Source organism: Protopterus annectens, chromosome 3.part0 (assembly GCF_019279795.1).
Source record: "Protopterus annectens isolate FY-2018-M chromosome 3.part0, PAN1.0, whole genome shotgun sequence".
NCBI classification, from domain to species: Eukaryota; Metazoa; Chordata; order Ceratodontiformes; family Protopteridae; genus Protopterus; species Protopterus annectens.
This window is the reverse complement of record NC_056731.1, coordinates 157,734,347-157,761,729: the sequence shown is the minus strand read 5'-3', so window position 1 is coordinate 157,761,729 and position 27,383 is coordinate 157,734,347. Positions and strand designations below refer to the sequence as shown.

The 27,383-nt window shown below is 35.5% G+C and overlaps 1 protein-coding gene across 3 annotated transcripts in view; it reads left to right on the top strand.

The window, feature by feature from the left end:
- The window catches only part of LOC122796291 (probable G-protein coupled receptor 141), a 679,533-nt gene extending 652,446 nt beyond the window's left edge, over nucleotides 1-27,087 (top strand). For all 3 annotated transcript variants that reach the window (XM_044064657.1, XM_044064655.1, XM_044064658.1), the window contains exon 2: nucleotides 26,115-27,087. In XM_044064657.1, coding sequence (XP_043920592.1) covers nucleotides 26,115-27,067 — 953 coding nt within the window. In that variant the 3' untranslated portion in view covers nucleotides 27,068-27,087. The remainder of the gene's footprint in view (nucleotides 1-26,114) is intronic.
- Nucleotides 27,088-27,383: the final 296 nt, after the last annotated feature.

Below are 27,383 nucleotides of genomic sequence, written 5' to 3'. Positions count from 1 at the left end.
ATATACCTTCATTTGCATGCTACACTGCTGCGCATAGGGTAATTAGCATACATGTGCCGGGAGCCTCACAGCTCTGGCGTACGCTGGTAGTGCATGTGGAAACAGCTCATACCTGAATGGCTCGGTGGCCATATTTGGTGCTAGATTGCTGACGCTAATCCGGCGACTGTCGCAGGTTTCATGAATCCAGGGGAACATCTTTCATTGTTTTATTATAGACTGGCCTCCCAATTATGCGTATACATATATATATATATATATATATATATATATATATATATATATATATGTGTGTGTGTGTGTGTGTGTGTGTATGTATATATATATATATATATATATATATATATATATATATATATATATATATATATATAAAGAGAGAGAGATACAGATACAGATATAGATATAGATTTATAGATATAGATATATATTGAGAGAGAGAGATGCTAATGAAAACATATTCATATGTCATGTTTTATTTGTATGAAATATTATTAGAGTGGAAGTATTTAAAGACTGATGTTTAAAATTTGATACATTTTATAAATAAACATTTCAAGGGAGCAATGAATATGAATGGAAAGGGAAAGGAATCGAAATTTGAAGTGAAACGAGATAAAAGAAAAAAAAATCTGATTAAGGTTGAATCTTTTTGGAGCAACAGGAAATATATATATATATATATATATATATATATATATATATATATATATATATATATATATATATGAATCAAAATAGAAAATTGACTCAACTTTGAATTAGTCTATTTGACAACATACAGAAATAATCACCTTGATAAATGTATTTTTTTTGCAAATATATGTATTGGATAATGCAGATATTGATGACAATTGTATGCAGACACTGGCTGAGTTTCCATTAACTTCTAAAATAAGAATATTTTCTTTATTTGCTGCAATCATTAAATAGAACATGGTATAACAGAAGTAGCTGTGATAAAAATGGAATTAATGGACTGAATAATTGAGATGTGTATTCTTGTCTTCATGCCATAGTTAACAAGTTTGGGAATATTGTGTAAGGGACAAGCATAATAAAACAACACATAAAATGTTATGTACACATTATTCATGCATGAGAATTTTGTAAAGAATGTAAATAAAAAGGAGAAAGAAAAAGAGAAAAGCAAAGCATCTTTCTAGTGGGTTTCTTTTCTGTGTGTCTTATTTATCAAAAAATTAGTATGGCTGCTCTCATATTTTATTCTTGAACCAACAAATAATTATAACATTTTTAAAAAGTAACTAAAATTACTGTTTAATCTAGGATCCATGAAAAGTTATTAGATGTTCAAGAAAATAAATTTGTTTTGTGTTTGTTCTGTTCTCCTTTATAGTCACTTTAAAAGCAGTGTGGAATGGATAGACAATGATTCCTAGAAAAAGGTGGATACTTTAGTGATAATCAGAAATGGAATTCATAGAGACCATGAAGAGGTCAACAGTGAGATCTTTTTCTTATGACGTGCTATTAAACTTATTAATCTACTTAGTACTGTACCACTTAATGTTTTATGGATTTGAATAGTCTTTATCAGAATTAATTTGCAAAAATTATTAATTAGAATTTTACAGAAAATGAGATATTATTTTCTGGAAACATAAATGGCAGCAGTAAGAGTTTTGCAATTGAATGTCAATGGCATACATATTACAATTAGTAAATTAGAATTTTTTCTACAGGGTCACATTTGCTAATAAAATATATACACAGTGCTTAACCTGAAGATTATATAATCCTAGTAATTTCCACATTTAAAGAAAAAAAGCACAACGATTATTGTATGGATAGGAGGCTAGACTATATATATATATATATATATATATATATATATATATATATATATATATATATATGGATTCATTTTATATCCTCAATATACTGAAATGTTGAAATTCAGTATTTTGGGGCTGTAAAGTTGAATTTTTAAAACCGTGAAAACACAGAACCACAAAATTCAAAATCTTGCACATTGGAGATTTTGGATTTTGTGCTTCTAATGCACACACACCATCCTCCCCATACACAAACATAAGCTCTCTACTACTTAAAAGCAGGGGGCAAGCCCTCCCACACCCCCACACCCCCTACTTATATATTCTAACTTTGAGGTCGCACTACACAGAAACACACACACACACCACCACACAAGCTACATTCTGCTCGCACACACACATATCACAGCAACAAAGCACACTAACACACACCACAGCCCTTACACAAAACCCTTAACACACACACACACACACACACACACACACACACACACACACACACACACACGCGCACACACACACTTACCTGAATCTGTAACCACAATGGAACATCAGAAGCATGAAATTCAAAACCTCTGGTATTCAAGGTTTTGAATTTCGTGCTTTTGAGCTTTTGCTCTTTTCAGGATTCTACTTTATGGGCTCAAAATACTGAATTTCGGCATTTCAGTATTTCAAGCTTCTAAAGTGAATCCATATATATATATATATATATATATATATATATATATATATAAATTAAATATATAAATTAAAAAGCCTTAAATGGTTTAGCTGAACCAAACTCATTGTTCTTTTTGTTCTTCACATACTATCCATATGAATTTGGAATTTAAAAGCACATTGCTGCAGTGTGTGTTTCTAATAAATAATAACACCAAGACGAAAATGCAGGAGGATTGAAAATAATTGTTTACAATGTCCACATCTTGGGCTGGCTCCAAAACAGTTCAAAAACCACGTAGCAGTGTGAACGAATTAATTTTATTCCAAAGTTACAACACAAGGCCCAAGATGGAAGTCACAATAAAATTAAGTTAAGCGCTTTCCCCTGGGACCAATCCCAGGCTTCCTCAGAACCTTTGAAAGGAATCAACAATGTGCTTAAATACCACCACGTAACAACATGTGACCCCCAAAACAATAAATCCTTAAAACCATCCAAATACTTTAAAAACAATGTTGAAGAATATTAAAAATATATGTTAAACAAACCATGTTGTAAACGTATCATTAACATAATGTTAATGTTGTCTGAATCGTATTGTAAAAAAATATAATTAACTGTGACTGTTGAAAATAAAACTGAAAATGTATAATCAACAGTTAAAATGTAATCAGACAATTAAAATACATAAAAGAGACCTGGAACCACCTCTTATAATAAATCAAAAATGTTCTTGTTCAGTACAAAATATTCCAATAATTAATGCATTTCTTGTAAAATGGTCAAATAATTATTAAACTGTTACAAAACCTAACCTATAATCGTACGTCCTTTATATTAAAAACAAGATTTAAAAACTAAGTTAAAACAAAACTAAAGAGGTTGTCACAAAAGCTACAACCTCGCAGATCTTAATTTGAGCACACTACTGATGCTGATATTGCCATTTAACTCCGGGCTTCGACCCGCGTTCAGCTTCAGTTGCCATAGCAACTCCCTATATTCAAATTTGGTCTCCCAACTCCCTCCCCTGGGGTCAACATCCATTTGCTCCAACACAAAAAACTTCAGCATCATATTAGGACATACCAGGGTATGTTTAAAAAAGGCATTTCTTTTTTTAACATCATATAGATGTTCATAGACTCTCCTGCTTAAATGCCTTTCTGTCTTCCCAATGTAAAAACTAAAACATGTGACACACATTCCTAAATAAACCACCCTATTTGATTTGAAATTAAAATATTGGGAGGGTTTAATATGAAACTTCCTGGGAGGAATAAATAAAGAAATCTTGTTAAACATAAAAGAACATTGGTGACAGGACCCACAGCTAAAGGTACCTTTCTTCCTAATATTACTCCGTATCCCCTCCCTATTACCTCTCTCCAAGTAATCTTTGAGGTTCAAATCCCTTTTTCTAACAAAACTGGGTTGAAGGGGAATGTATTCCGATATTTCCTTATTTGCTTGTAATACATGCTAATATTTTTTAATAACAGACTCAGTCTCATTTGATGACTCAGTATAAGTGTGAACAAAAGCTCCTGTCTTGTAGTCCATCTTGGAATTACCTGTCTCAATAGTGTTGTCCCCTTTCCCAATAAGTGGATAATATTTGTTTTCCCTATTCTCAATTACTTCTTTAACTAGTTGATCAATAAGTTCTCCCAGATAACTCCTTTCCAAAAATAAATTTTTGATGAAAACCACTTCTTCCATGAATACCTCAAAGCAACTTGTCATTCTAGAAGCCCTTATTATCTGCCCCTTTACAATTCCCTTTTTTTGGTACAAGAGGTGACCACTATCAAAGTGCAAATACATGTTGGAAAAGGTCTTTTTACGAAAAATTTTGGATTGGAAACAATTGTTTGTCATGTCTTTATATAAAGTAATGTCCAAATAATCTAACCTGTCCTCTCCAATATTAATGGTGAACCTTAAAAAGTCTGTTGTTTGATTAATATAAACAAAGAAGTTTTCCAGTTCTTCCTTTGTTCCCTTCCATAACAAACAAATGTCATCTAAAAATGTAGTGTACTGTACTATATAGTTTTTGCAATTAGTTTAAAAAAAATAAATCATTTTTCCCAATAATAGAGTATGCAATTAGCATACAGGGGGGCACACGAGGCCCCCATGGCTACACCCTTTTTTTGGTGATAATATTCCCCATTAAAATATACAAAATTATTTTTAAGGACTGTCTCAGTAAATTCGAACACTAGATTGATATACTTATTGTCCAAACCTGACTCACCAACCAAAATGCTGGAAAACCATTCCATCCCTTTTGTGTGAGGAATACTTGGAAAAAGTTCTATGACATCCACCGTAACCATCAATAATTCTTTATGAAACAACCTTTTGTTGATCTTCCTCAAAAATTCCCAAGAGTCTTTACAAATGTGTTGTATGGAATTCACAAAATTCTTAACAGTAGCGTCTATAAATATTGCTAAAGGTTTGGTCATCCCACCCGCCCCAGCAACAATAGGCCTAAATTTCATGTTCTCTATACCCTTATGTGTCTTGGGTATACCAAAGATAGTAGGTATTTTCGGCCTGTCCACCATCAAAAAATTATACATTTTTTCATTAATTATACCTTGTAGCAAATGATCATATAAATAATATTTTATTTTAGCACAAGCTACATTAATTTAATTACGTGAAACCGATTCATATTGGTCCGTATATTGTAATATGTTATGCAAATGAATCTCATAATCATTATTGTACATCAAAACTACACCCCCCCCCCTTGTCTGGTTTCATAACCCTACATTTGTGTTCAGTCAAGGTGTTTAAAACCTCCATATCTTCATTGGAGAAATTAATGTCTTCTTTCTTCCTCCCATTATCATTGAGAAGCCTAATTTCTCTCTCAACTAACTCCTCAAAAAATTTTAATGACGGGTGGATGGGAGGGTTGAAAGTACTACTCCTAACAAGGTCTATTTTAGACTGATTTTGACCTTTGAATAATATATTCAAATTTAACTGCCTCAAAAATAACTTTAATTCAATAATAATGTTGGCAACTGTCCCAGAATGCAAAGGAACATATTAAAATCCTTTAGTAAAAAACCTAAAGTACTGGTCAGTAATCAGTATTTCAGTGAAATTAAAAATAATAAAATTGTCTTTTTTACATACCACCTATGGTGTAGAATCTAAAACAATTCAGTCAAAACCTGTCACATGGTCCTCCACTACTTCAAGGACCGTGTCTAATTCACTCCAGTGTTCCAATTCCTCCCCTGAAAACTGTTCCCCCTCCCTCTCCCCCCCTCCCTCCCCTCTGATGGTAAAAATCCTGAGTAGAATTGTTTCTACCTTTTTCCGCTATTCTCTCACTCCTTCTCAGGACCTGTGGTTCATTAACAAATTTGTTCATATGATTAACATCCACAATTTCCTCTCCATTCCTTTGAAATACATTATCTTGAACATTGACATGTTGCCTTAAATTAGGCAACGGGTATGCTCTACCCTCCCTATATTCTATCAAATCTCTTTCTAATTTCCTAATTTTTCTATCAAGAATTTTGTTACAATGGTGGTCCACTTCCCTAAACACATTGTCATATCAACTCTTTTCTTTGCCTACCATTTTATCATTAGTGAAAGACAAATTTAAATCGTTCAATTCTTTTAAAAGACTCTCTCCTTTATTTTCATAGTCCCTAATCATAAGGTTGATAACTTCAATCCCCGCTCTGTTAAATACTTCACACAATTGTTAATGTAATGAACTACCCAATTTCACATTGTTGGGGTACTTGATAAAATGCAACCCCTTAGGTACTCTATTCACATTCACACATTGTTTTAAATAATCAATTTCATATATCGATTTTATATTTTTTTTTACAATACGATTCAGACAACATTAACATTATGTTAATGATACATTTACAACATGGTTTGTTTAACATATATTTTCAATATTCTTCAACATTGCTTTTAAAGTGTTTGGATGGTTTTAAGGATTTATTGCTTTGGGGGTCACATGTTGTTACGTGGTGGTATTTAAGCACATTGTTGTTTCCTTTCAAAGGTTCTGAGAAAGCCTGGGAGTGATCCCAGGGGAAAGCGCTTAACTTAATTTTATTGTGACTTCCATCGTGGGTCTTGTGTTGTAATTTTGGAATAAAATTAATTCGTTCACACTGCTACGTGGTTTTTGAACTGTTTTGGAGCTAGCCCAAGTTGTGGACATTGTAAACAATTATTTTCGATCCTCCTGCATTTTCGTCTTGGTGTTGTTTTTTTGGATTTCATCCTTTTTGCTGTTCCATTCTAATAAATAATAATAAGCTCTAAATGTTTAGCTAACCAAAACACTATTTTTAAAATGACAAGTAACCAGACAAAAAAGAAAACAAACAATTTATAGAATCTTTTCTTATATGGTAAAATTTAAAGAATTTAAGGATTGATAAGTAAAGAAATTAAAATGTATACTTCAATTAAACTGGTGATAGTAGAGTAGTGAACAATATTAATATTATGATATTTTTAAAGTGTACATATATGGTAAAATTACTTCTTTGGTCTCATAATAAAATGAAGGAACATGGTAAAAAATTTAATGAAATCCAAAAATATTGAAATGTTGCTAAACTAAAAGTCCATAAAGAGGAATCTAGATTTATATGCTTACTTAAGACTTTGCTTAAAATGTGCAGTCAGTATTAAATCATAAGTTAGCAACATTTCTAACAAAGAAAAAAAAGTCAGCGATTCCTAAAAGTTTGCATACATTGAAATCTAGCATTAATAATTGTATTTAGATTATCTCAAATAACTAGCATCCTGATTCCATCATGTAATTAAATGTTATCCATTACTGAAGATGTGTTATCTCATTTAAAATCATTGTGGATATCTAATGAGGGACCTTGGATAAAAGCTCTTTATAGAAATTTTTATTTAGTAATCTAGAAAACAGTTTGCCAATGGAAATGTTAAATCCTTCATAAAGCCAATGAATAATTTAGAAATAAATGAGCAAACTTAAAAAAGGAAACATTGCCTGAGGAACAGATATGGCAACTGCTAAAATATATAAAACATTCCCTCAAGCAGTTATCCATTTATTTAGAAGAGGTGTTTGTAAATATACAAACTGACAAACTGATAATACCATTCCCTGTTTGGAAATGAACACTAACTAGTGCAGCATTAGAAGAAGTTAACGGTCCATCTATCTTTTTATTTTCTGGACCAATTCCATTGTTAAATAAAGATTATGAATTTATTTATTTCACATTGATCCAAAAGATTACAGATATTACCTTTTCTGGTAACTAAAGACCACACATGATACACTTCTGAAGAACAAAAACAATATAATATGAATAACAATGTTAATAGACTAAAATAATAACAATAATTTAAGATATTCATTAGTGTAGATATTGAGAAGGACATTCAGTTCCTTAAATTGGATTATTTTATTTATTCAAAGTTTTGGAGAGATTTGGTTTTAAATGCATATATGTATTTGATAAAGTAATTATACAATAATTGTTTTCATATATTTATGTCTCTTTTAGTCTTCTTACATGATCTAGCAATAGAGCCACTCACAAACTCTGTGCAGCAAGATATAAAAGTGAGTTTTAAAATAAATAATGATCACATGGCAAAAATATGACTGTCTGCAGATAATGTATTGTTAACACTTGCTGGCATCAGTGCACCTGTTACACACTTTAAGGATACTCAAAACACCATGAAACTCTACTTAAGCTTATATTTAATAAACTCAAAATGAACACCATATTAGCTAAACAAAATATAGAAAAAAGTTTTGAAAAAGAAATATACATATTTTGGTAGTGTCAATGAACAACATATTTAAGAATTATCTAAAAATGCAGAGGGTATAAACAACCTTTGAAAATAAATATAAATATTTGGGGTTGTAAATGAATAAAATATTTAGGAATTATTTAAAAATGTAAAAGGTATTGCCCAAATTAATTATTTTGAAATACTGGTAACCTGGAACACAGAGCTCATGTAGTGTGCCATCCATAATTAATCAATGTACAGCATTCAACAAATGATATGTACCACAATACTTTACCAGGAGTTTATTGTAAAAAACACACAATTCAAATCAGGTTTAACACTTTCATCCTAAACTCATACGGACTTCATCAGAACCACAGTCTTCATTCATCAAGACATTTAAATACAAAATTGTCAGTCAAGTGACACAGTAAACAATTATCCTAAAGGAAACGTCTAAGATGCAAAACATGAACCACCACATCAGATGACATATCACTATACCTAATACAATAAACCCTTTATAAAAAATGCATATATTCATGCAATAAGTTAATGTTTAAATAGTGATAAAAATGTGTTATAAATAACCACTATATTTAAAATCACATTAAAAATAAATTTGATTAACTTTATAATATATCAGTTCACCAGGAAGTACAAAAATCAATAAAATCTATAAAAAAAATCTATAATTTCCTTGCTCTCACCTTCAAGATCAGAATTAAAGAAACATACAGTGAAAAACTTTTCTATAGCAAACTTCACCTTACTTAAGACAGAGGTGGTATGTTTCACAGCCCCCACTCTAAAGGATAACAGTGTCCAAAATGCAGGAACCTTTACAAATGCACTCTATGAGCACCTACAAGGATGCATGGATCATGCCTTCCCTAGAAAGAACAAGACTCACTCTCCTAAGAGAAGGAAACCAGTCTGGTGGACCCCTGTCATAAACAGGCTATACAATAGAAAGAAGTAACTAGCTTAGAAAAAAAGCAAATCCCAAGAAGGAAAGACATCCCTGATCAGTATCAGTAAGAAACTAAGGTCCCTCATAAAATCCTCCAAGGCTAACTTTAAAAAAAATAGCCAAGGATTCCAAAGATAACCACAAAGCCTTCTTTAGCTATGTCAAGAATCTAAGTGGCAACTCACAGATAAGCTCTGAGCTAGTGCAAAATAGCACAAACTATACTGAACCCACTGATATTGCTAACATCCTAGCAGATAGATTAAGTGCAAACTTCACCCCCAAAAGGGCCCACAACAATACTGGAAAAGTGTAGTGTCCCAGAAATCACAGATGCACAGGTGAAACAGCCCTTTCAAAAGCCAAAAGCACAGTGTCAATGGGGCCAGATGGTGTCCCAGGCCACGTCTTGCACGAACTAAAGAACGAACTAACCCCCCACATAAACACACTGTTCAACCTCAGCCTCTCCACAGGCTATGTGCCCATAGAATGGGGCACAGCAACGGTTATTCCACTCCACAAAGGAGTGGCCACAACTGACCTTGGTAACTATCACCCCATAAGCCTGACTAGCCTGGTCTGCAAGGCTATCGAGCGCATCATCATAGAACTCATTAACAAAGACATTGGGGACCTCCAAACAAGTGACCTGACCCAGTTCGGCTTTGTTAAGGGCAGATCATGCCTAGTAAACCTGGTTGACTTCTTCAAAACAGTCACCAAGGCCATAGATGAGGGGAAGGTAGTTTACACAGCCTACCTTGACCTCGCCAAGGCTTTTGACACCATTCCCCACTCAGGAATTATAGAAAAATTCAGCAGCCTGAACATAAACCCATATGTCACGAGATGGGTTGCCAACTGGCTTACAGACAGAACTCACACGGTGAGAATAGCGGGCTCCAGGTCTGACACTAAACCAGTCACAAGTGGTGTCCCACAAGGCTCGGTTCTGGGACCCCTACTGTTCAGCATACACTTCTCAGAAGTACAGGCAAACACAGGAGGACTATGGCTAACCAAGTTCGCCAATGACTGCAAACTGGGAGCCATAATTGACTCTCCAGCTGACACGGACATTCTCCAAAATGGCCTTACTGAGAGAGACACCTGGTGTCAAAGTCATGGTCTCAAGCTAAATGCCAAAAAATGCATAGTCGTCCCATTTGGGAAACACAAAACACCCATGAATTACAACATAGGTGGTAGCCCCCTTAATACAGAAGAGGTAATAAGAGATCTGGAGACCCAGGTAGATAGTAATCTCTACTTTGACAATCATATTGCCAAAGTAGTTAGGAAATCCTTCTATGTAGCCCATCTAATTGCTAAAGGGTTCACATCTAGAACTAAAGAGGTTATAGTGCCCCTCTACTCGTCACTCATCAGACCCATCATGGAGTACAGTGCCCCATTTGGTATGTACCTCACAAGACACTTCCAACAGCTGGAAAGACCACAAAAGTACCTCACCAAGAGGATTACTGGCCTCAAACATATGTCTTATGCAGCCCGACTGGAAAAACTCCAGCTGTACTCAGTCGCATATCACTTACTCAGAGGTGATCTCTGCCTGACTTACAAAGCCATGTCCAACTCAGAATTGATGGACATGCTCCACCTAAAGAAATCCAAGCCACTGCGAGCCACTCGCTCTAGTGAGCTAAACCTCACCACAACAATAAATAGAACATGCTAGAGGAATAGATTCCTGTCACAGAGACTCCCCATGCTTTGGAACAAAATTCCCAACTCCATTAGGCAGAGCCCCTCACTAACACTCTTCAAGAGAAACCTTGATGAGTGGATGGGTAACAGAAAATACACCCCTTGGATCACTTCATTGGATCTTCTTGACAGAGGCTCAGTTAATTAATCAATGGGGTGGCGAAAGCTGACATACTCTGGCTAGACTTATAAATGCCCTCGGGCAGATAGCCTAGTACCTACCTATGAACCTATGAACCTATTATGTCATGGGGGTTAGATGCATCTAGCTTCAGCTGCCACCACAGTTCTCTCATCTCAAGTAAATTTTTCTAGTTATCTCACCCCTCACTGGGGACAACCACTTCTAAAATTCCAAAACAGAATTTTTTTATATAAACCACACAACAATGTATATTTAAAAAGAGATTCAGATTTTCCTTGTTGATGTCATAGGTGTGTTCATAGGTTTGTCTATGAAGCATATGGCAACAAAGACTACCCCCTGGGTAGAACAGTTTCTCTTGACCAAGTTTATTCTTTGGTTAGCCAAAACAATAGCATCTTTATCTAAAATAAATGAACATTGGTTGCATGCACCACAGCTACGAGTACTGGAAGTAAACTACATTTATTTAATGTTAAAGGCCTCTTTAGAATGTATTTAAGGTTTTTTCTTGTTTTATAAACAAAAAGTGGTTTCTCTCCAATTAATTTTAATAATTTTAGATCAATTTTAAATATGTTCCAGTTGTTCCTGACTATAGTTTTAATCTGTTGTGCTAGCGACCTATATTTTATAACGAGTGATGTGTGGCAGTTCTCTTTGTATTGTGTACATGCCATTGTGGCATCTCCATCATCAGGATCAGAACAAACTGGAGGGTGATATTTATTTCACACAGCCTTCAATTATCTCATGGATTATAGTAGAAAGAAGGTCAAAGAGATACCCTCGGTCATGAAACATCTCAAACATCTTTTTACACTCATGGACAATAAGTTCAAAATTAGAGCACATTCTCACTGTCCTGAACAGCACAAACTGCAAAAAAAGTCTCTATCAGCTTTTTTTTTTAAGGAAAAAATGTACAAATTTGAAATACATTCTCAAAAAATATCAAGAGTTGCAGATGGATAATGCGTATTTTAATGATTGCATTTCATTATGATGTACCAAAGGGACTGAGGATTTATAAATTTCCAAATTAGCACATTGAAGGCTCTGTGTTCTTATGAAATGACTGGGTTTGTTAGATCGTAGTGGCTTGGACATTATTAAGATAACGAGAACCACTTGAGTGGATTGGAGGAAAACATTTAGATGTGAAAGATGATATTAAAAGTGACCTTCTACTTCAGTCCTATACCAATAACTTTGAAAGGATTTTTCATAGTAATGAAATGCACTGTGAGAATATTAAGAAGTGGAAACAAGAAAAGTTTGTCTGCCAGGAAACTGAATATAAGAACAAAAACATTTACCCATTGCCATCTAAAAGGAAGTTTTCTGTGGAAAAAAAACAAATACTGTAAAGTTATCAACACTGAACAATGAGGAAGGAGCAACACAATTTGTTGCACCTTTAAGACATTTACCAAGGATACAGGCCCAACAGTAGGGCATGCAGCCACAGGAGAAAGAGCACAGAATGTCAGTTTCCAAAAAAAAGTTCAAATGGAAAAGGAATGAACAAAGGAAGGAATTCCAATGATTATTGGAACAAGAACCACATGAAAATAAAGTTGTCCAAAACTATGGAGGTTTTAAAATGTACAACTTCAGCCATATGGACATTACCCCCAGCTTCTGTCCCATCCATGACTATTGCTGTAGTATGGACTTCACAAGGCTTGAAACTGTTTGCTAGAAAACGGAATCATGATTTCTTATTTAAAGAGAAAAATAACATTGATGTATTACCTTTGAGTTTTAGTTTTATTCCTCCATTAGCCTGCCCCCTTCCCTAACTAACATTATATGAAAATCTTTGTGGAAAATGAAATTAGGCAGATGGCAGGATCTAAATGTTACAGATTACACAGTGATGGGTCATTGTTATTCAAATAAGAGCACACTGACTGGACAGTTTTCTGGTTTTCCCATTGTAAATTGAGCATATGCTAACAGAAAAATGTCTGACTGCTGAAGTACCATTGAAAGGCCAGACTTTTTCTATTGATATATTCTACAGAGATATACCTCTCAGCTGTACAGATTTTCACAGAATGTCCAGATTTTTGCCTCAGTATTTTTTTTTTTTTTGGTCTGTTCCTCATAAAATTTGTGGTTTTCTGACAAATTGCTGAGGAATGAAGTCACAAATAATGACCCATATTTGAGTTTCAGACTTCATATCCTTCAGACAATACACACTAACACAAATCCTGTTATTCTAGCAGCTTTCTAAGTTTATGAGCAACATTTGAAATATGTCCTTCAAACCGTGCACGCAAACACAAATGATGTTATTTAGCAGCTTTCCAAGTTTATAAGTGCAACATTTACAATCTGTCCCTATTTTGAGGCTTTATCCCCTGTTATTTAAAGCTTTGGCCATATTTCTTGAGCTAAGAGGTTGAGAGGTATGTATGGAATGCAGACCAAGTACAAGAAAAATCAGGTATGTTCTGCAAAACTAAGGAAATGTACCTGATATTCCTTGTATTTCTCTGTTGTCAGGACAGACTTTTGTACCTCTGAGCTAAGTAAACAAACAAACAAATAAATAAATAAAGCAATGGGAATTCTTTTTTCTCTGTTGCTTTGACTGAACAGCACTGATATACTGTGCAAGCATGGGAATGTAAGTTCCATACACATAGACGGTATGTCAACAAATGCAGAAGAACAGGAAACAATGCAGAGGGACACCAAGATACTGATATACAAAAACATTATTTAAGAAAGGTAAAAAACCTATTTCTTAAATAATGTCATTGTATAATCCCAATAACTGATACATGGATGTGGGTACATTAAGATTTACCTATGGTTGGCTTTTTTTTTTGGAGAATCTAGGAATGATGTTCACATAGCATAAACAAAACTTAACTTATGGATGGAAGATTGGTTCTTAGAATATGATTTCTTGAACAATATGAGAGATTACTTTAGAGTTTAAAAACATATGATATCTAGTATATTTTGAATACCTAAAATCTATTATTGTTAACACACCTCTGAGATGTATCATTGTAGCAGGAAGATGTAAGACAAAACAACTAGTAAAATTTGTGGACTACAAGATAAAAATACTTTATAAAGATAAAACCCACCTTTTAAGAGATTCATTGTATTTTTTTGAAAGTCATGGCACACAGTGAGTTTTTTGAAGATGCCATTATGGTGGGTATTGATGTCAAACACCTTTATTTAGTCATATCCCATGGCTTAGAAATTGACTGGTCTAAGGAAGCCCTATCTAGGGGGAGTAATTTATCAGTTAACAAAAATTAACAGTATTGCTGAATGTATGAAGCGGGTCGTAGTTAACAATTTTGTATACTTTAAAAATGAATGTGACAAGCAAGTCAAAGGAATGACCAAGGGGGGTGTTGTGGCACTTTCATTTGCCAACACTGTGTTATGCTGGTGGAAAATAATGTTTAAATCTGAGTTTTGGCAGTATATCATTACATATCTGTGCTTCTTCAATGAGATTTTTATTTTGTGGTCAGGGAATGTTGAGATGTTGATTTCCTTTTTGGCTTACATTAACAAAAACACTATATTTTTGTCTTATAAGAGTGAATGGCACAATGATTGCATTAATTATTTAATAGTGACATTGTAACAAAAAATGCAAGACAAGAGGTCTGACTCAATAATATACAGGAAAGGTACCACGTCCAATGGCTCGTTACATTTTCAATGCTGCCACCCTAAGTGGCAAAAGAGAAGCAACATTAAAGAGCAAATGGTAAGGGTATCTAGAAATGCATCAAAGAATGATGTGTCCTTAGATGAAATTAGCATCTTACAACATATGTTTTTATATAGACATTACCATGAAGAACTGATTAATGTTGTAATAGAAATAGTTAATAGCAAGGATTCTAAATTGTATTATTAAACAACAAGTAAATCATCAGAAGCAGGGTAAAGCTATAGTGCTTGATTACATTTGTAAGAATGGTGAACATAAAGACATTTTGACTAGAAACTGGAAATAAGTGATGGAACCTTTTGGTTTAAGCCTAAAGCCGGGAGATGTGCCAAGGTTTGTATATAAGAGTTGCAAGAATCCGAAACAATACTTTGAGAATAGAATAAATTAATGCATTATTATAAATGAGGGTGTAAAGGTGATGAAAAATATGGGTCATGCTCCCAATATAAGTACATTTGTAATTTAAATAACACGTGTCAACAAATATCCAAGTACTTGTACATAACATCAGATTTGACTGTTACACCAAAGAGTTAATTTCTTTAGCTCAGTGCATCTCTTTTCCACATTTTATGTACGGAAAACCAAAGAATCAACTAAGAATAAACATTTACCGGCATAGTGATGTTAGAAATGCCCTTGCCAGGGTAGTCTCTAAGAGTGCTAATTAAAAAAGATTGTTTGTTTTTATTTTTTGTTTTTTTGTTTAGAGAAGGTGCTAAATTTCAAGAGGAGGAAAGCTTGGAGTACACATTTAGAGGCAAGGGAATTGCATTGGTAACGTTGGTGGATGATGCAAGTCCCCTGGTATTAATGATAACTTGTCTATTAGTAGTTTTTTTAATTAAGAAAAAAAAAAACAAATTGAAAACATATTATAATTTTTATTATTTATTTATTTTTTATATTATTATTACATTGGAAATCATATATGTTTTTACAAAACAGATTTTTTTAAGGGACTGTAGCTTTAAGATTGGATGTATTGCATGGAACATGATTACATGTGTTGTCAAATATTTATTTTAAAAACAGATGCTAACATTGAACTATTATTCTGATGAAGTTCTGGATTTTATTTAAGGACTAAAGTGTTTAATAATAAAATTTTAAATTATTTTGACCTTTGACATTTTGGTTGGTAAAGGCATTTTAAATATTATAAAGATGCAAAATGTGAATTTTAATGTCCTTAACTGTATTCACAAAATAACCATTTAAACCATCAGGCCCTGTTACAGAGTCACTACGGATCTTATTCAATGTCTACAAGATCCATTCTTCTGAAAAAAAAAAAAAAAAAAAACAGGCAGACATAACATGAATGCCTCAAGGAGCTAGTATAGAATTATGTTAGACTCACTAATGAACTTGATTAAATTCAGCAAATTAATGGAAATTTCTAAGTCATCTACTCTAAGACTTAAATTACTTGAAAAATGCATAAAACTTTTTTTCTTCCAGAAGTGTATTCACTTAACATAAGTTCAGAGTCAGACTATGTTTTTTTGTTATTTTACTCTTCAAAATGCTTTATATTTATTAAATGTCTTTTTGTTAAGTAAAGTGGGGTATCTTTTATAAGTAACCAAATGTGATTTTATAATTTTGATAATCTGTGCATAAGCCTATACCATCAAGGTGAGATGCTTATTAATCCTTTAAAAAGTAGCTGAGGGGTTGTCTCTCTATCTCTATTTCCCATTTACACACCATGTGGTACATCTGACAATGAACACCTTTCAATGCTCAATGTTTCTGGAGCAGTTATGGGTTTTACTTGCTCGGGTTGCTAGCCCAAGGCCCAACTCTCCTAAGATGGGGGCACCACACACACATACGCATGCACACACTCATACCTAGGCCCAATTAAGAGTGTCCAATCCACCTACTGCATGTCTTTGGAATGTGGGAAGAAACCTAAGCACTCAGAGGAAGCCCACATGTATGCAGGGAGGACATGCAGACTCTGCACAGAAGGCACCTCAGCCGAGAATTGAATTGGAGAACCTCTTGCTGTGAGGTGACAATGCTAACTGCTACACCACTGGGCTGACCCTGAGGAGTTGTATTTATTTATAATGTCATCCATGGTTATGGAAACAATCCCAGCTTTTTTGGTGTTTAACTGGAGCATTTCCTTTTGGCATTTTAGTGAATTCAGTCCTTAACTTTCTTCTGATCGTTGTCTCCTTTTTGTTTCTCTGCTCTCTTCTTTTTACTTATTGCTATACTTGAAAAACACTACAATACAGCTGAATATCCATTACCGTTTTGTGACTTTTGGAGCTCATAATGAAGTCTTTTGTCTAGAGAGGCTTAGCTGTTTCTTCATGGGAGGGATTTCCAGCTGGTCTGATCTGCGTAGAGATATTAATGCAAGGCTTTGTCTTTTTGATTGGATACTTTGGCTGGTCCCTGTTTCTCTGCTTTAAATAGCCAGTGTTTAAACCAGTCTGTTCTTGTTTGCTCAAAGCTGCAGTGAGTTAGGCCTTCTGGCATTGCTCTGCTGTGAGACTGAAAAGATAAGTGTTTATTTTGAATTGTTTTCTGCACTTCTGATTAATACTTTTGATGCATATCTGTTTAAACTGTGCAACTGTTTTTTTTTAGACTTACTGAATTTAGTCTTTACCTCTATTCTGATCTTTTTCTCCTTTTTGTTTCTCTGTTCTGTTCTTTTTACTTGCTTCTATACTTGAAAAACACTAGCACAGAGCGGAATATCTTTTACTGTTTCTGACATTTGGAGCTTGTAGTGAAATCTTTTGCCTTGAGAGGCCTAGCTGTTTCTTCAGGGGAGAGGGATTCAGGCTGGTCTGATCTGGCTAGAGGTATTACTGCAAGGCTGTGTTTGTTTTGATTGGACAATTTTGCTTGTTCCTGTTTCGCTGACTTAAATAGCCAGTGATTAAACAAGTTTGTACTTGTTATCTTGAAACTGCAGAGAGTTAGGCCTTCTGCTATTGCTCTGCTTTGAGACGGGAAATGATAAGTGCTTATTTGTAACTTTTTCCTGCACTTCTGATCAGAACATTTGATGCATATCTGCTTTAACTGTACAACTCTTTTTTTAGACTTAGTGGATTCAATCCTTACCTCTCTTCTGTTCCTTGTCTCCATTTTGTTTCTCTGCCCCCTTCTTTTTACTTGTTGCTGTACTTGAAAAACACTAGCATACATCTGAATATCTATTAAGGTTTGTGACTTTTGGAGCTTGTAGTGAAATCTTTTGTATAGAGAGTCCTAGCTGTTTCTTTATGGGAGGTGGAATTCAGGCTGGTTTGTTCTGGCTAGAGATGTTACTGCAAGGCTGTGTTCTTTTTGACTGAATAATTTGGCTGGTTCCTGTTCCTCTGTCTTAAATAGATAGTCTTTAAACAAGTTGCATTTGTTTGTTTAAAGCTGCATTGAGATAGGCCTTCTGCCATTGCTCTGTGGTGAGACTGGAAACGATAAGAATTTATTTTCAACTGTTTTCTGCACTTTTTGATTAAAGCATTTGCTGCATATCTGTTTAAGCTGTGCAACTGTTTCTTTAGACGTAGTGAATTCAATCCTTACCTCTGTTCTGATCGTTGTCTCCTTTTTGTTTCTCTGTTCTTTTTACTTGTTGCTGTACTTGAAAAACACTAGCATAGGGCTGAATATCTATTACCATTTTGTGACTTTTGGAGCTCGTAGTGAAGCCCTTTGCCTAGAGAGGCCTAGCTGTTTCTTCATGAGAGAGGTTTCAGGCTGGTCTGATGTGGCTAGAGATATTACTGCAAGGCTGCATTTTTTTGATTGGATAATTTGGCTGGTCACTATTTCTCTGCCTTAAATAGCCAGTGTTTAAACCAGTCTGTACTTGTTTGCTCAAAGCTGCAGTGAGTTAGGCCTTCTGCCATTGCTCTGCTGTGTGACCAGAAAAGATAAGTGCCTATGTTAAAATGTTTTCTGCACTTCTGAATAAAACAGTTGCTGCATATTTAAACAAAAAGGCAATCCACACGAAGTTAATACTCTGCAACGAACAGCAAAAAGTAAAAACATAAACCAAGAGTTCGCAAAGTAAAACAATGGCAGGAAACTCAGATATTCAAATATTCAAACTGATGCGATGTAATCCAAGACCAAAAAATCTCAAGTCGCCAAGTAGGTAAAAACAGGTTTATTCGAATAAAAGTGCGGTGAGCGCTTTCACTAAAATAGCTTCATCAGACCATCTTACAAATACACCAAGACACACACAGTTTAAATATATAAAAAGGCGCCAACATTACAATTCCTTAAAGCAACATACTATATAAAAGTTGCAGTTCCTTATAGCAACATACTATATAAAAAGTTGTATAATTGTCTACAAATCTTTCACAATTAGACAATAAAACAGTAGAACATGAAAAACTATTATTGTCTTTCAAGGATTTGTTATACATAAGTATCTTGACAATGTAATGACAGTGCAATATGATTAGAAAGTGAAATGAAAAGATAAAAAATAATAAAATGTAGTCACTTCTGAACTTTAAGTCTCCTTGATTGTAAAATAGGACGTAGGGGATGGGACCCATCAAGCAGTTATTATGTTATCCTAAATTAACCTCATATGAGAGACACACAGAAGGACCCTACATGGAACCATGTCTTAGATGCAATTTTTGCTGCTACATTCTTTGTGATCCAATTTTTAGTCCCCCTCATGGACTGGGTAATTTTACCATCAAGGTTAAAGGTAACTGTATGTCGAAAGACGTTGTATATCTAGCAACCTGCACCTCCTGCCCAGCATATTATGTAGGTAAAACCAACCGCCTCTTGAGGGACAGGATACGTGAACACACGTATCATATTAGGAAAGCTCATCCCTATAATGCCCTTGCTAAACATATTATTGATAATGGGTCCCATCATGAGTTCAGATTTAGAATTCTTCAGCAGATATATAGGACTTCCAGAAGGGGAGATATTGAAAATTATACGGAGAATTGTGAAGTCAACTGGATAATTAAGTTCAGGGCAGATTTGCATCCTGGACTTAATGGTAGGGTTCCCCTACGTCCTATTTTACAATCAAGGAGACTTAAAGTTCAGAAGTGACTACATTTTATTATTTTTTATCTTTTCATTTCACTTTCTAATCATATTGCACTGTCATTACATTGTCAAGATACTTATGTTTAACAAATCCTTGAAAGACAATAATAGTTTTTCATGTTCTACTGTTTTATTGTCTAATTGTGAAAGATTTGTAGACAATTATACAACTTTTTATATAATATGTTGCTATAAGGAACTGCAACTTTTATATAGTATGTTGCTTTAAGGAATTGTAATTTTGGCGCCTTTTTATATATTTAAACTGTGTGTGTCTTGGTGTATTTGTAAGATGGTCTGATGAAGCTATTTTAGTGAAAGCGCTCACCGCACTTTTATTCGAATAAACCTGTTTTTACCTACTTGGCGACTTGAGATTTTTTGGTCTTGGATTACATCGCATCAGTTTGAATATTTGAATATCTGAGTTTCCTGCCATTGTTTTACTCTGCGAACTCTTGGTTTATGTAGTTGCTGCATATCTGTTTAAACTGTGCAAGTGTTTTTAGACTTAGTGAATTCAATCCTTACCTCTGTTGTGATATTTGTATCATTTTTGTTTCTCTGTTCTGTTCTTTTTACTTGCTCCTGTACTTGAAAAAGACTACCATGCAGCTGAATATATATATTAAGGTTTGTGACCTTTGGTGCTTATAGTGAAATCGTTTGTCTAGAGAGACCTAGCTGTTTCTTCATGGAAGGAGGATTCAGGCTGATCTGATTTATCTGGCTAGAGATATTACTGCAAGCCTATGTTTTTTTGATTGGATAATTCGTCTGGTTCCTGTTTTTCTGCATTAAATAGCCTGTCTTTAAACCAGTTTGTACTTATTTGCTTGAAGCTGCAATGTGTTAGGACTTCTGCCATTGCTCTGCTGTGACACTGGAAAGATAAGTGCTTACTTTCAATTGTTTTCTGCAGTTCTGATTAAAACTTTTGCTGCATATCTGTTTAAACTGTGCAACTGCTTTTTTTAGATTTACTGAATTCAATCCTTACCTCTCTTCTGATCTTTGTCTCCTTTTTGTTTCTCTGTTCTGTTCTTTTTACTTGTTGCTATACTCTTAGCTCTATCTGGACTCTCTCCCTCAGTTGCTGACAAATATGGATGGAAAATTTATTTCCAGACTTTTCCCGCCAGTCTGATTGATATGGGCATCCTAAGACAGTGTAGCAACCGCCTCATGTACATGTTCAAGCCTCTACTACTACCACTTAGGAACACAATTTGTGAGAGATGGAATTACATCAAGAACCTAGAGTCATTGGTCTCTACCCCACAAGCCAGTATATCTGGCACTGAGAAGGTTGTCAACACAAACACCACACCTCAAATACCACCCACACCTACACAACACACCCCCACATATGTGGAATTCCCCAACAAAAACATACCCAAACAAAAGAGACCTCCAAGGCAAAGACACATGCAAACTCAACTGCCCACCACACCATACATAGTCAACACACCTATGTCTCACAGCCATGAAGGCCTAAACATAAACTCAACATATTAGTCATAGGAGACTCCATTGTAAGACACACAGATGTGCCCCTTACCAGGCTGTATAAGGAGAAAGTTATGGTTAGTTCTTTGTCAGGTGCCAGAATCCACCATATCACCAATGTACTCAAGTCTCTCAACAGGTATTGTTATGACTCTGTCATAGTCCATGTTGGCATGAATGGGCTATATGAAGAGAGACATGATCAAGCTGACTGAATATGTGCCCCAGACAGGTATGTTCCTATCCTTAAGGAACATTCTATCATCACCCAGAATGATGCCTCAATACAAACAGAAAATGATTGACTTTAACAATTGGCTTAGTATCTGATATCATTCCAAGGGGATCCAGTAGCTGAGAGCCTGGGATAACATGATTGACAAACCACATTGCTTTGTCAGAGATGCCCTGCATCTGTCTCCCTTGGACTTCAGGCTCCTGGCAAAGGCTATTGCCTTCCCCTTAGTGCCTTTTTAGGAAATGCCATGAGGTCAAAACTACTAATATGAAAATTTCATCAAAATGTAAATTAAAGGTCATGCTGCTAAACACTAGATTTCTAAACATGAAACTGTACTCATTGGAAGCATTCTTAACCCAGGAAGATGCTGACATTTGTATAGTCACGGAAACCTGGTTCAAAGTTGCGGAGAGCACCCCGGCCGTACCAGGTTACTCATCCTATTATACATTCAGACCCCAAAACATGGGCAGCAAAGCAAAAGGAGGTGGGGTTGCAATATATATATATAAAAGACATACACACTTCCTGGCTGGTCAAACAGTATGACACACAGGAGACACTCCAGGTGCAGTTAACAATTGACAAGACCCCTATTCAAATTATAGCTACTATAGGCCCCCAACTTTGACTCAAGATGCTCACTCCACCTATCTGGACCTCTTATAATCTACCAAGATTCAATGGTTTACCCTGATCCAGGGTGATTTTAACTATCCAACCATAGATTGGAATACTCATCCTAAAGCACAAATGTCCAGAGATTCCTTGATTTTGTCAATGCAAATGCCTTGGACGAGTTGGTTGACACCCCCCACAAGAGGTGAAAATATCTTGGACTTGGTATTACTCAACATGCATAACCAATGTAGCATCTCTACAGTGTTATCATCCCTGATAAGATCCGACCTCAAAGCTGTCACTTTCGAGTCACCATCTCTCCTGCCCCCCCCCAGCCCCACCCCAGCTAGGGCCAAACAAAAAAAAACTCTCCAAAAGCTGATTACAACCTCCTTAGGGAAGGTATAAAAAGCTTCACAGCCCCCTCACCCTCCATAGGAACTGGCACATATGTTGAAACCTGCACCAAAGTACTATATGAGCATGTATATTGCTGCATGGAATCAGGAATATCCGGCAGGATGAAATCATCCTCCTCAAGTAAGAGTAAACCTATCTGGTGGACATCTGCAATAAATAAACTCTATCATAAAAGGAAAAAAAAATCCTGTCCAGAACCTAGAAGGAGCAGATGCCCAATTAGAAGTAATGTGTCTTTAGCCTGAACAAGCAAATAAGAGCACTAAAGAAATCCTCCAAAGCAAATTTTGAGTCCAAACTGACTACTAAAGGCAATCATAAGGCCTTCTTCACATATGTCCACAATCTCAAAGGAAGCACCCAGATCTGCTCAGAACTGGTGGTGAAGGACACCACATACACAAATGCCATAGATATAGCAAACCTGCTGGCAGACAGATTTAGTGAAAACTTCACCCCTCTGTCCCCCCCATCAGTAAATCAGGACATCCCCAGCACCTGCTCCCTCCCCTTATCTCTAGGAAGCAAGTCATCACTGCCCTCTCAAAGGCAAAATAAACAGCATCCATGGGACCCAATAACATCCCGGCAAAATAAACAGCATCCATGGGACCCGATAACATCCCAGGCTGCATCCTACATGAACTCAGGCAGGAATTTGCAGCACCATTAGACACCTTATTCAACCGAAGCCTGAGTGCTGGCTTTGTCCCAGCATGTGAGTGGAGAACAGCCACTGTCATCCCTTTGCACAAAGGTGGAGCATCCACTGATCCAGGAAATTATAAACCCATCAGTCTAACTAGCCTGATCTGCAAGACCATGGAGCAAATTATGATGGACCTCATTAACAAGCACATTGCCAACCTTTTGATCCTACACAGTTTGGTTTCATCACAGGGAGGCATGCCTGTTAAATTTGGTTGATTTCTTTGAGACACTCACCAAAGCCATGGACGAGAGGAAGACAGTCCACACTGCCTACCTTGACCTGGCCAAAGCCTTTGATACTATTCCCCACTCAGTTATAATAGATAACCCCTCTAAAATAGGCATCAATCCACATGTTACCAGATGGGTAGCAAATTGGATCACTGACTGAACCCACCTAGTCAAACTAGGGGAAGCCACCTCAAGCAGTAGACCCATAATGAGCAGTGTACCCCAGGGATCTGTCTTGGGGCCTCAGTTGTTTGGGGTATACTTTTAGGAGGTGCAGGCCAAAACCAGTGGACTATGGGTGACCAAGTTTACAGATGACTGCAAGCTGAGTGCTGTCATCAATTACTCTAGTGATGTGGACATCCTCCAAGAGGGTCTCACACAAACAAATGACTGGTGCCAGAAACATGGCCTCAAATTGAATGCCAAAAAATGCATCATCATCCCCTTTGGGGAGAGTGACATGCCCACAAATTATCAAATTAACAATTCTAAGCACACAATCAATAGTGAAGGACTTGGGCACCCAGGTTGACAGCAAATTGACTTTTGACCACCACATTGCCTCCATTGTACAGAAAGACTTCTACATGGCCCATCTCACTAGTAAGGGTATCTCATTCAGGGACAAGGTGATCATAACATCCCTGTATTCTTCCCTTGTAAGACCCATTATTGAGTACAATACCTCTTTTGGCATGTATCTCACAAAGCACATGAAGCTGCTGGAGAGACCACAGAGGTCCCTCACCAGGAGAATCTAGGGCCTCAAACATCTACCCTGAATAGATAGGCTAAAGGCCCTGTCCCTCTACTCAGTCTCCTACAGACTCCTCTGAGGTGACCTCTGTCTGGCATACAAAGCAATCTTATTCCTTGCCTTGATGGGGCTCCTGCATATCCACAAGTCACTTGAGTAACCCATGCGTGAAACCTCAATCTAGTCTGTGATATCAACAGGACTTATTGGCAGGACAGATTTTTGTCCCAGAGACTCCCTCTTTTGTGGAATAGACTCACTGTCCACGTCAAGCATAGTATCTCATTAACACTTTTTTAGTGGAACCTGGATAACTGGATGGGGAACAGAAAATGCACCCCTGGGATTCCATCTGTGTCCCTGCTGGACAGTGGCATCAGGTGCTGACTTGTAGGAACATGGGCTAAATTCTTGTCTAGGCTTGTATGGGCCTCATGGCCAATAGCCTAGTAACTTCCTATGATCCTATGATAAAATAACTTAAGTGTTGAATGTAAAATAGTATCATTAAGAAGTCTGAACATACATAACATCAAGCACCCTAAATACAGAACCTGAATGAGACCAAGAAATGAAAACTATTTCCTTTCCTGATGTTCACACTAACTAGTCTATTATTAATTAAAAGGGTGCAGATCTAATTATAATACTATAAAACTTTAATGGTGTTTCACCCTGTAATGTGGTGATTATTTTATGTTAATAGAAAGTTAATAATGTTCATGATCATGTTTAATGTATTTTTTCTGTGTGAAATATGATTGATTGTTTTTTCAATAAGGTCTTATTGTTTCATAGTAGTTAAGCAGTATGGCTTAATAGCAATTGCAGTGTATGATTTTAGTATTTGAGCAATAGAGAAGCTGGAGCCTTTTAATCTGATGAAGTTCTTTTTGGAAGGAAGTGGACAAAAGCACGTATTAAAATAATACTGGGTTTTACTTCGAGTGACTGCAAGTATGTTTTTTAATTTGTATTTTAAATGTGTTTGGATTTTCTTGGTTATTCCACTGTGATAAGGATATTGTGAAAATCTTCTGAGCATGTGACATGTAGTATACATTACTGCATGAAATCACCTTCCTTTATCTAAGAAGTATTAATTGCTTTTGTTTATTATGTATGATTTTAAGATGAGCATGTCTATGACCAATAAACTTAAATAAATTAAATTGTGAATCATTGTCTCATTTAAAAATGCATTCTTGTAAGTTTGAGAAATTTCAATGTTTTGCTACAGACATGCAATCCAGCCATTTCTGATGGGTATCTCATGATACAAATACAAATAGTTTTTAAATCATATTTATATTTATTTGCAGTCAAGTGCTGCCTTGTAAGACATGCAGTTTTGCAATGCTGTAATGTCTTCACATAAGTATTCTCACTACTTGAGAATGCCAGTGAAATATCCAGCTTTAAAAATGTATTTTTCTGCATTGTTTTAAGTTGTTTTAAATACTGTTTTATTAGAAATAAAATAATGTAGTAGTGGCACTCCTTGAACCAGTTTAGATTAATGCAGGTAACAACACATAGTGTTCACTAAAATATCACACTGAAAGATAATACTAATTCATCTGACCTTATTATATTTATTATTATTATTAATATTTTTTGCTGATTAAAATTAATTATTATAAAAGTGCTTTTAATGGAAATGCCCTCTTTTTCGTGTCTTCCTCTCTACAGGTATATTTTACCAGAAGAACATGAACATTTCTGAAAACACAGTTTCCACCATTTTGCAAGGCTATACTACATCTCCAACAATGAACAGTCCAGTGAGCAGTGAACACGAGTCTCAGAAGATCATTTTGATGCTGCTCTACAGCCTTGTGTTTGCTGGTGGATCAGTTGGAGCCATCGTACTGTCTCAAAAGTTACTGAAAACCAGAAGTTTCTCAGTTACAACTACAGCGGTTATTAACTTGGTAGTGGTTCACAGCATGTTCCTCATTGTTGTCCCATTTCGCATCAGTTACTATGTCATGGGAGCGTGGAAGCTTCCTTCTTTTTTCTGTACGGTAGTTAGTGCTATGCTCCCTTTCCACATGTACACCGCCTTCGGCTTCTATGTGGCGATTTTAATCATTCGATTTCTTACTTTCTTCAAAAAGAACATCAGAGTGTACTATTGCAAGCAGCTACATTCTCTTATTATAAGTACAGTAGTCTGGACTATAGTGATTGTATTAATTCTTCCCTTAATTATTCAACTATACAAGAATTATGACAGTAAAAAAGAGAGATGTTTTGAATATCATGTAAAAAACTATGACCAACAAATAATTACAGTAAACTACTTTATAATTATTTCTATGATATTAGCAATGACCACATTAATGATAATTCAAATTATTATACTTGCAAAAGTGGTGATGAAATTCAAGAAGGAAGCTTGTTCCCATCAAGAATTCAGAGCTCAGGTGAAGACTTTCCTTTTTGTGCTGGCTATGTTGATTTCTTTTCTGCCATATCACATATTTAGAATTTACTATATTAGTGAAGGCACCCAACCCAATTCAACAGAATTGTACTTTTATAATGAATTTTGCTCAGGATTAACAGCTATCAGTTGTCTTGACTCATTGGTGATTTTGGCAGTTGTTAGTTTGTCAAAAAGACAAATGTCTTTTCAATAAAACATTTATGCTTTTCAGAAGGCTTGCTTCTCTTATTCTAGGTCTTGCAAGTGAGCAAGTTGAGCAATACAATGTATAAGTTTGTATTAACATGTATATCAGGTAAGAATGACCATTGACTTATTAACCTCATTAAGTAAGCATTTATTTATCCCTCTTTCCACATTTCACAAAATCTCACTTTAAGTTTTCTATCTTTCCTATTCAAAACCAACTTAGAAAAGCAATTCACTGGGTCCCCACTATAAGCTCCATGCATCCACAGCAATAACAGGACCAAAGTTCTTATGAATACACTTTGGAATAAAGTGTGTTC